The following is an 11615-nucleotide window of genomic DNA, read 5'->3' on the forward strand; positions in this document are numbered from 1 at the left end:
ACCTAATCCACCAGCCAACTCGTCGTAGACATTAGCAGTTCCGTGACTGCATCAAAAGGCTAGACAAGTTCCAAGGCATGCTGCCCACTGAATGGCAGACCTTGTGCTTCTGATTAAATTTGTTTTTGCTGATTAAAAAAAATAAAAAATCTTCCAACAACATGTGTGAGTGTGACTAAGGACCCTCAAATGATACTTTAAATTTCTCTCTATCAAAAATAAATCTGTTTGAGAAACCATGCAGGGAAGGCAAATGAAATTGCTGAGAAGGTAAGTAAGTGACTAACCTAGCTGTAAGGACCGTGGAGAAAGCCTTGCTCTTCACGAACTCCCTGATTCAAAGGAACTTCGAGTCGTAAGAAGAGTTGTCCACGTGCATCGTCGGGTTGATCAAATGGAAGAACAGCGAAGAGGGCTACGTTGCTTCAATGTCAATGTGTTCACTCACAGAACAGGCAAGAGGGGCTAGGGTTCAATGTAACGAAGAAGGGCTAGGACGAAAGGTTTTTTACGGGCTTTGTTTTTTTTTAACCCAATTACAAAGGCTTTTTACTAAAACCCGTTGTAAAGTTTATTACATATAACATTCTAAGGCGGTTTTTAATAACCGCCTTAGAATGTATGTCGTAAAATGCAAAATTTTTTAGAATAATTACAAAAATGCCACCGCGTCACTATTTAAATCGGTTTTCTAAATAACCGTCGTAGCACAGGTGACGTAAAAAGCAATATTTGTAGTAGTGTTCGGATAATCATAAAATGAAAAATATACTGATGCTAAGACGACAAGTATATACAAGTTGTTGGTGAGATAAAGCTTATATCACCAAACAGTTTTAGCATCAACATATATGAGGAATGGGAATGTCTGGAGTTGGGACTTTAAATCAATAAATAATAATTAAAACTATTTCAAGATAATACGTACATGTTGGACAATGTTTCTCAAACATAAAATTGAGGCAAAATGTTATCCCTTTGATTTTATGACGTATTTTTAAGATATGTATATATAAAACATATAAGTGAAAAATAGAGATAATTATATACAACTAGTTGGTAACCCGTGCGTATGCACAGGTCACTTGTAATTTATTCTGTATAAATTTTAATTTATTCAATAAAACAGAATAAAAATGAACACAAATATGTGTAATATTAATAATAATTAGATCGTTTGTATTTCATTGATGAAGATAATGTTAGTAAACAAAAAGAAATAGCCTAAACTTAATTTAGTCACTATCACTATCGTTGTTATTCCAATTCTTTTGTCTTCTAATAATAATTTCCCAAATTTGTTCATGATGCGTGTAGTAGAATGAGATTTCATCACCATGAGAAAAATTACTGTCTTCAAGGAATTTATACCAAGGTTGCAGAACATATGTTTGGTCAATTGCAATATCAAGAACAATAACATTTCACTGTAACGGAGGTCGAAATTTTCTAAGGATTGTCATGTGGTGATCGTAGGCATTTAGATGTCTAGTTATACAGTTTGGAAGATTCTGCAAAAGAGGATAAATAATAATAATCTTTAGTTTTGTATTTATATATGACTCATAATATTTTTTTATCATTACCAAAGGTTGCGGTCTGTCAATCATTGATTGTGTTATTTCAAGTGTCCAAATATGCTGCCTGAATATCATCCAGGGTCTTCCAGAAGTCTGATGTTCCAACGGTGGACTAAAATGAAGGTCGAATATTAAGATGTGGTCGATTACAAAGAAATGGATGATGGTAGATTCATAAATGACCAATTCTTTTCTAAACTGTTTCAGTCCTTCAGCAAAGAAGATTTTTCCCTTATGGAGTCTTACTTGGATTTGATATATAAGTCCATTATATTTGAAACAGACATATTCGAGATATTCTGGTGCCCACTGAATGTGATAAAAAAATGGGACTTTTATGATGTCCTGCAAGAAAATATTGAATGTAAAATTATAATAAATAAGTTGGGAAAAAAACCAAAAAGAAATGAGTTTTAATCCAATATTACCCTGTCATTATGGAATGTGGCTCTAAACTACATGATTGCTGGTTTTCTGATAAATGGAAGTTCTACCTAGAATGAGATTGGACATAAAAACCAATATAGTTGTATTATTCAGATAGATAATAATCAAAGATGTGGAGTTAGGAAGAAACAAAGCAATAAAGTTTAATCTATAAAGCCGGTACAGAAAGTGTAAATATGGTTAGTCATTTTAGATGAGTAAAATTGTCAAACAATATGCCGAAATGATAGAAAAATGGTGTCTATCCATGTTTTTCCTTTCTGCTGTAATTTAATTGAAACAAAGTATTAAAGCTATTCGAGAATAAAACAACTGATGGTCTCATCAACATAGTTTCATCTTAGACATTTCGTGCTGTAGTAATTTCATATTTATTTACTGCCTATTTGATTGCTTATGTTTTACAGACCATGTAATATCCATCTTATCTTAAGCTTGATTAGCATCACAGATTAGCCATCTTGCTGTACTGGTTTTTTCACATTTAATTCAATTATATTAACAACTTTGTTAGATACTTAACTCAATTCTAATCTTTTGTCGTGTCCATTTAGTTATTTAAGCCTCTATAGGCATGTGTAATTCTAGATTAGGACATTTAGATGGATATAACCTTGTACAATTGTTGATCAAACATACATGGAATTAAAGAGAATTAAAGTTTAATGGAATGTTTTAAAGATATATGTAAGAAAAAGTAATCTTGAGCTGGAGTGTTTTCATTGTTATGCCGATAGAATGATGAACAACAAAATTTAATGAGGGAGGTTAACATGCACAAATAAACACGATATGAAAAGAACAGTTGAAATAATTAGTATAGTTGATAGTCTGAAATTATTTAATATGGTTTCCTGAGCTAGGAAATTCAGTTAAGATCTAAGTTGTGATATGACAGTTTTAGGAATGGGCGATCAGAGTAAGCAAGAACAACAATGAAATCTAAAAAGCAAGAAAGGTTGAAGTTAAAGCAAATCCATAACAAAATGGAAGGTGTGAGTAGGCGAAAAAATCGAGTGGAGGTGATGAAGATACAAAAATGATCAACAAACTGAGAAAAAACCAGAACAGAGGAAGCAGGGTTAGAATAGTTGAAGCAATGCTCGAGAATGCATCCCAACATGCATGAAACAAAAAACAAATTTCCAAAGCAGACAAACTGAAGGTCATACGGAAACAACAGTCCAAATAATTGATATAGTTCTTAATGTAGAATAATTTTAGACATGTCAAATGGATGTCAACCATAAAACATAAAATATATGCGTGCATGCATTCAAAACATTATTTGAGAGAGAAGAAAAAGTCGGTAAGGATTCCGCAACCAAGTGAGGAAATTTGAAATGTAGATAATAAATTTCATCATAGAATCAGAAATAGAAGTCAAAATCAGAAAGAAGAGTCAATAATTTTACTTTGTTTGAAGCAGTTGATGAGTCTGAACTCATAGTCGGAGCCCAGTTGCTGTTGTTTTTTAGCAAAGTTGAAAGAGGTTAATGTTTGTAAGGAAATGATGTTTGTGTTATAAATTAGTCAGTAAAGTGCTGGTTAGCCAACAGATGTGACGTGAGGCATGGCAAGTAAATTGGAAATTGTGGAATATTGAATGCTGGTCTAGTAGATTGGACATGTAGGGGCAGTTAAATCATTGTGAATATTGTTGTGGTTCTAGTTTGTGGTTGAATGTCATGAGCAATATATATATCTTAAAAAATGTAGGGAAGCAAAAGTGTTGTTTGTACAAATGCTAATGATTAAATGGAAGACGTGAAATATGGTGTAATTGATAAGTATTAGATGATATTTGTAAGAAATAAGAGATTGTAAAAAAAAAGTTTAAATTGTTTATTTTCATTTAAAGAATTTAAAGATTAAGTATCTTTTTTAGTTTTTTGTTTAAACGTATTTATAGTATTTCATAGTAAATTTGGTATTCCATAAATGGCTAAATATTTAATCAATGAATATATGGTATAAATATAGTTTGTTTCCCTAAAATCATGTTAATTAAATAATGTGATTTAAGTTATTTATGTATTTGCTGGACAGTAGCATTTATCAAATGATTCAACTTGCTCTGGATGATTGTTAATATTGAATGCTGGACAGTACCAATTATTGAATGAAATATTAGGTAAATAGATTTGCCTTAGACATTTGCATTCAGAATTGAAAAAAATACAGGAAGCACATTTAAATATTGAATGGTGTAAGCAAAATACTTGTATCAAATATTTATTCAAGTACATGAATGAAGAATATGGTTTTGCCTATATCTTGAACTTCTGGCTTAAGCTTTTTTTTTGCTGGATTATTTTGTAAGGTTGCAGCAAAAATGGAGCTATCATATGTAGGAACTGGAATTGATGTGTCGAAAGCTGGCAGCTATAATTTTGTATCTAACTACATGTTAGAGAATGAATAAGCAACTATCAATATTATAGCATACAAGCTAATCATTGAGAATATATATGAAATGGATTAACCTTTTAAGATTTGCAAAGACCTCTTTGAAGACAACATTGGTTGTAGAATTTGAATTTTTTTTGTCTTTGTCATGTATTAAAACTTTAAGGCCTTTTATTTATTTAACCCTTGACAATGCCACATATAATTGTCCATGTGAGAAGACAGGTTTAGGTAAATAAAGGCCCATTGAGGATAGTGATTGACCTTGGGACTTGTTAATTGTCATTGCATAAGAAAGCATTATTGGGAACTGTCTTCTCAAAAGCTTAAAAGGCCATGGTGATTGTGAAGGAGACATAGACATTCTTGGAATATAAACATTCTGATCAATATTTTTGCCAGAAATTATATCAGCTGCAATCACATGTTTAGCTAAGTTTGTAACAATTAATCTAGTGTCATTACATAGTCCTTGAGTTTGGTCTAAGTTTCTTAACAACATGATAGGTGATCCAATTTTGATTTTGATGTTATGATTAGATTGGATGTTGTTAATGAATTAAGAAATTCTGTTGTTAGTGATCGAAAATGAGAACTCTCTAGTGTTTCTGATTTGTCCACATAATCAACACTTAGATATTCCATTTGGTCACCTGTGATTTTTTATCAGGTTATCATATCGGATAAAGAATAAAAAGAGTAAAAAATTAGAAGATTAGTATGGAGAAAAAATATTTAATAGATTTGATTAGTAATCCTGCAGAATGTTTGATAAGAATGACATAGAGTCCAAATTTATATATAATAAGAATTAGATTAAGTATGTTATAATCACCTGGTATCAATGATAGTATATAATCATTAACTTCTTGTATGGTTTCATTTGTGGAAGCTAATATGGCTCTGATTTGAAAGTATTCAGGATTGGTATGATGGTGAGATAAATTTGGAAATATAGAATTAACTATTGCGTAGAGTGGGTCATCATATTCTGTGATTATCAGATCTTTTGGAATTTCAATTGAACCATAGCCATCATTTTGCTGGCCAGCAATTCCATCGCCAATATTAAGGATCCACTTTGCAAAAGCTGCAGTTTCTTCTTTGTCTATTGCATCTGTATTGGCTTCTAAACGCATGTTTTTCGACAGTGCCAAAACATGGCAATGATTCCATAGACAAGTTGAATTAATATTTGAATTAACAATATCAGAGCGGCTACCTCTAGGAATGACTGGCAGAATCTGCCGGAAATCTCCACCAAATAGCATAACTTTGCCACCAAAGATTTTATCAGAACTTGATTTCACCTTAATAGCATCTCTTAGACTTCGATCAAGTGCTTCAAAACAGAATTTGTGAGCCATGGGGGCTTCATCCCAGATGATAAGACTTGCTTCATTCAATGATTCAGCCAATTATGTTCCTTGATGAATATTGCATGTCAAGTCTTCAAATATAGGAACAAGAATTTTTAATTTTGAATGTGTTGTTTTTCCTCCAGGCAATAACAAAGAAGCTATGCCGCTAGAAGCAACCATAATAACAATTTTATTGTCAACTCTCAATGAGGCTGCAAGTGTCTTCCAAATAAATGTTTTTCTTGTTCCTCCATATCCATATAAGAAAAACATTTCACCTTCATTTTTATTGACAGCCTGAATAATTTGGTTATAAATTTTTGTTTGTTGGTCTGTAGGCATAAAGATTGTTCTGGTTTTAATAATAGGTTGAAATTCCATAGTGAAACATAAGGGAGGAAAAAAAGGAAGCCAAGTTAGTACAATAAATAAACCTGTCATTTGAGAAAAATGGTTAAGGAATTCGGATCTAAGTTCTTCATTGATGAAATTCAGCTCAGACAAAATGAGGTGGTTGTCTGCATGTGTTAAGTAAATTTGCGTTCTCAGGATATGGCATGGAAGGATAGTCTTTAAGTGATCTTTGATTGGCTTGTAACAGCTTTTCAACTTCAAGCAATACCAGATTCATCAGATTGGAGTCATCAATATGTAATCCTAAGACATTTGAAAAGGAAGTTAGATAATGTTTATGATTAAAGTTTTCTGTGTCAAGCTATATGTAAGCCAACCTGGAGTGTTTGATGATCTGCGATGACTATATACAATATCATCACTTAACCAATGCCAAGTTTTTTCCCATACTTCTTCAGGTTTGTTCATGGTACCTGTCAAAAGTAATAATACAAAAAGATTCCTTAGATAAGGTGCTGAGCCCCAATCTTTTGTATTCATCCAAGTTATAAATTTTGATTCAGAAATGCTTGGGTTGGAGAGGAGATCATCAATATCATCATGGTCTTGGTAGAAAACACTATGTTGGCTTGGAAGATGAAACTGTAGCCTCTCTACAGAAGGTTTTCTACCATGTATTGGAAAACCAAAGATCCTCCAAGTAGATTCACATGGAGAAATGTATCTGTAATAAAAAAAATATTTAAAATACAATCATAAGATGATTTACATATTAAACTTGGTTCATACCTGCAATCCAGATATTCCTTGATTTCACCATTTGGAGTGTTTGCATGCGGAACTGTTTCATTGTCATCATGTACCATCACAACGGTAACTCTATCGTATCCTTTATTGATGTACTTGAATAAATATTTGATAGAAGTGCTTTGGTTACACCATTCGATATTTATATGTGCTTGGTATTTTTTCAGCAATTTTGGATTGTAGGGTACAATACATCTATTATCAATTATAATACCATTCTTGGTTATTGTCTGACCAGTATCTCTTCTACAATATACAGGATAACCATATCCATCTATAAGAGTTGGGGCCTAAAATTTTTTTGGATAAAATCGACTGCATTTGCCTTCCTTCATGCATGGAGATGCAGGCCTCAAAATTCCGCATGGACCATGAATCATGTGATTTTGCACTAAGTTATAGAGTTCTGGATCATCTTTCTGTGAAGGTATTTCTACTGATATAATATGATCAATATCGTTTAGAGATGGATATTTGTTGTTGGTGTGTAAAAATAACAATAAATGGACATGAGGAAGCCCTCATTTTTGGAATTCCACTGTGTACATGTCTGTAGTTGTAACCAAATATGATTAATAGAAAGGTATTAAAGAAAACATAATTTACAATAAATTGCTTATCTATTTGTAGCACTACAAATAGGAATTAGCATCAACTTACATGCGACGACTTTGCCTAGCAGGTGATTCTTTGTAAGGTGTGATAACATCTGCTCATATTTAAGCTTGAAAATGCGGGAGATTATTTTTGGCCTATCTATTGCTGTCAAATTCAAAGGTGTCAGCAGCCTATGAATTTCAAGCCAATTTGGATTGCAAGTAAAAGTAATAAAAAGATTTGGGAAGCCTACGTGACTGCATATAGATATGCCATCAAAATAAAGTTGATCCATGTAACGTGGACTGCCAACAAAGGTTGAAGGTAAGATGATCCTCTTGCCTTGGCATAAACCTTATGTATTTCCAGCTTCGGATGACTATTGCAAGCTACAGAACTTGTCAACTCTGAGTTTCTTTTGGTTGTTTCTAATGTAACATTCCATTTTTTTTCATAAATAAATTTAAAAAGTTTTTTTAGTAAAAATAATAAAAATAAATAAATAGAGTGAATAATAGGTCGTAAATGCCTCTAGCTATAAATAGCAACATGCTAGGTTTTTCAGACTGACTCATCAGCCTCCTCTGTCTCTCATTTTCGTTTATCCCCTTCTCCTCTCAAAACTCTTTCTTTTTCCCGCAACTCACTAAACTTGTCTCAGAAAAACGACGATCTCGGACTCATTCACCGTTGGATCGTCGTGAAATTTAAACACCAGGTTCAAATCCTAATTCCTAGAATTCTCACCGTTGGGAATTTCAAAATCCTGCCTGAACTTATAGAAAAACCCTTCGCATCGTAGCCTTTTAATTTCCGCAGAAACCCAAAACTTTCTGGATAAAACTATGATCCCGATTTCGTTAACCGTTGGATTTTCATCAAATTCGGATATGTTATTAGAAATTCAATTGTACACACTTTCACCGTTGGGATTTGAGAGATAATATTTGTGGAGGGAGAAAAAGGAATCGCATGAAGACAGTACAAGTGGAGGTTTCAATCTCTTCTCCGTCTCTCTGACGTTTGAGAATTCTATCGGAGCAGTCGGAGGAATAACTGAAGAAATCTCAGGGAACTGCTAGAGATGCTGCTATCTTTAGCTGAAGACACGTGAGTCCGCTCAGAGGTAAGAGATGAGTTATTCACAATTGGGGATTAGTGAGAACATGTGTAGGGATCCTTAGAGATATTAATTGGAATGAGTTTTGGGGTGTTTTTACAATTTTCATTTTATCCTTATAATTATTACAGTGAATTATATATGTTTGACAGACCAATTGTTGTGAAATTGATATGCTATTGTGTTGAGCATGAACCCTATAAATCGAGCATTTTTCTAATTAATATGAATTGATGAAATAAAGTAAGGAAAAATTTAGAGAGAGATATTGATTTTGTATTTTCTCTTTTTCTTGCTTTTTTAGGTTTTTATATATAATTTAAAAAATTAATATCATAATTTAAATTGACCAAAGTGTTCATATAATTATTTAGAATTTGTGCATTGAAAGCTTACTTTGATATTTGTGATTCAATATGATGTATGCTAGCTTATATATATAGAGGTAGTTATTTATATTAATAATTTATGTAAATAATATTGTAGAGTGTAATAGTATGATTCCAAAAATTATTAAGTGTTGGAGTTTGAGAATATTATGGTTAAATTTGATGAACATGTGTGTGTTGTACCTTATGAATATCATTAGGAATGTTATGAGATGTTAAAGTGTGGACATGATATTCGATTGTGAATAAGTGGATGTGTTTAACACTTGATGTTACATTAATTATATTGTGAGCTATGAATTATACAATAACCCGACCAGTGTTTATGCGCAGTGTTAAAGAGAAAGTGTAGGTTCCTAGTTAGGAACCAGTGTTAAATTGTAGCGCAATTGTGTTAAACATGTTTGAAACATGAGTGTGAGGTCGTGGTATTTTATAATTCATGAGCAGTGTTTATAAATGAAATATGTGATGAATTATGGAATAATATGTTGCCTTGAGATTATAATATATTGTTATTGAGATTGAGTAAAAGTGTAAAGTAGAACATGTGTTGAATTGTGAGATACGTGAAAACATGTGATGGTGGATTGTGACATTATGAGATGTGAAATTGTGAATGAGTTTTGGTTGTGAATAAGTGTGTGATTAACTCTTGATGTGACATTATTTATGTTGTAAGCTGTGAATTATACAATAACCCGACCAGTGTTATCTTGAGAAAATTGTAAATGCGCAGTGTTAAAGAGAAAGTGGAGGTTTCCTATTTAGGAACTAGTGTTAAATTGTAGTGCAATATGTTGTACTTGTTTAGCACACGAGTGTGAGGTCATGGGTATTGTATAATTCACGAGCAGTGTCTGTGTGCTAAAATGATTTTAGGGGTTGGACCTGAATCAGGAGGGAGAGACCCTGACGGACCCTTCAGAGTGTAGGCCTTAGGGGTCACCGGGTTTGAGTGCTTCTTTAAGCCTATGCTGATCCCATATGGTTGGAGCATTCTCGCAAAACATCGTGACCCTGACTGGTCTCCCTATGATCTTACTTAGTGAGAGTGACCTGACCCATTGTTTGGTGTGTCTTGTTATGTACTCCTAAGCGCCCCAGGGTGGTTTTTCACTGACATGGTACCACATTGCATATAGGCTTGAGTCTTAGCATAATTGTTTCATGCGCTTGCTAATTGTTTATTATGAAATTGATGTGTTATTATGTCTTGATCAGAGCGTGTGATTCTTGTGTAATGTGATTGATGATTGAAAAGTGAACTTTGAATGGCAAAGTGGTGCAATTATGTGAATTACGTGTAACTAAGTTTTATTTGGTTTATATGATATGTATATCTAGTTGTCTTGTTTCGCTATTAGTTAGGAATGTGATAACTCACTCCCCGTGTGTTGTTTGTGTTTGGATCCTGAGATGATCTTGAACTTTGTGTTCGAGGGAGCAGATGACTAGGTGAATTGCTTTAAGGAACCATGTGCTGAAGGACGTCGGGACACAACCCTCTGATAGGATGTGGCATTGGGGTATAGGGTTTTATAGACGGCCTTGTTTGAGCCGAAGTGAATTTATTATTTATTTAGAAAAGTTTTATGATGATGTTAGAAAGGTGAATGTGAGCCTGCTACCCTCTTGAAAGGCTTGTATTTAAATATGTTTTAAAACTTGAATTAAGTTTAATTTTTTTTAATTATTTCTTTTATTATTAGTACATATATGTGTGGGATAGAGGGTGTCACATCTAACATAGGAGAGTCTTTCGGATTCAATCATTGTGTATCCTTCAGCAACAAATTGCTGGAATAGTTTTCTAGAATGCAACAGAGTTTGACCTTCATTGGGTCTGCATTGTAGTCTATAAGCAAACCACTTTCTCATTGTAAGACGATTCCTTTTTCTTTTTTTCCCACTTAATGTATCACGATGTAGAATGTCAGTCCTATATTCATCCTCTCCATAAGGAAACAATAGAGGATATTGTAGAGCTAGATAACTACAATGTAATTCATGTATCCTCTGTAATTGCCCATTTTGAGTTTCAACAATAATATCTATGTTTGAATTTGCATCAATATCACCTGCAATAAGTGCAGCAACTTCTGGAACACTTGGTATATTATATGTACGACCATCAATCAATTTGAGTCTGACATTATGCACTTGAGTGTCTGTCAATCTATCCCTTGCCATCCTGAAACTTTTTGCATGAGCATTATTTTCATCCAACATTTTTTGCAAATTTGAGACAATATGTGCCTCTATTTCATAATAGTGGCTGAAAATCCAGATATTCAAATATATAAAAAATTAAGAGGATGTTAATGTAAAATAAACAATGGACATCAATCTAAATCAGGGATCTTATATTGGCACTGTGTTGTTAACTACCTCATGGTGTTAATTCTATTTTGAACTTCATTTTCTATTTCATAGATATATAATTGTGCAAATTTAGGTTCTATTCCAGGCATTAGTAATAGACTTCCAATTCTGTGACAGGGTTGACCCTGAATTCTGATTGTAGGAGGACCTCTCGAATGACCAATTG

The 11615-nt window shown here is 33.1% G+C and overlaps 1 protein-coding gene across 1 annotated transcript; it reads right to left on the bottom strand.

The window, feature by feature from the left end:
• Positions 1-287: 287 nt before the first annotated feature.
• LOC100794641 (uncharacterized) lies at positions 288-5803 on the bottom strand. The gene is made up of 2 exons (XM_026128556.1): positions 5272-5803; positions 288-415 (listed from the first exon to the last, which is right to left on the bottom strand). The coding sequence occupies exons 1-2, from the start codon at positions 5801-5803 to the stop codon at positions 288-290; spliced, it is 660 nt and encodes a 219-aa protein (XP_025984341.1).
• Between the last annotated feature and the right edge of the window lie 5812 nt (positions 5804-11615).

The sequence above is a fragment of the Glycine max genome, chromosome 5 (genome assembly GCF_000004515.6).
Source record: "Glycine max cultivar Williams 82 chromosome 5, Glycine_max_v4.0, whole genome shotgun sequence".
NCBI lineage: Eukaryota > Viridiplantae > Streptophyta > Magnoliopsida > Fabales > Fabaceae > Glycine > Glycine max.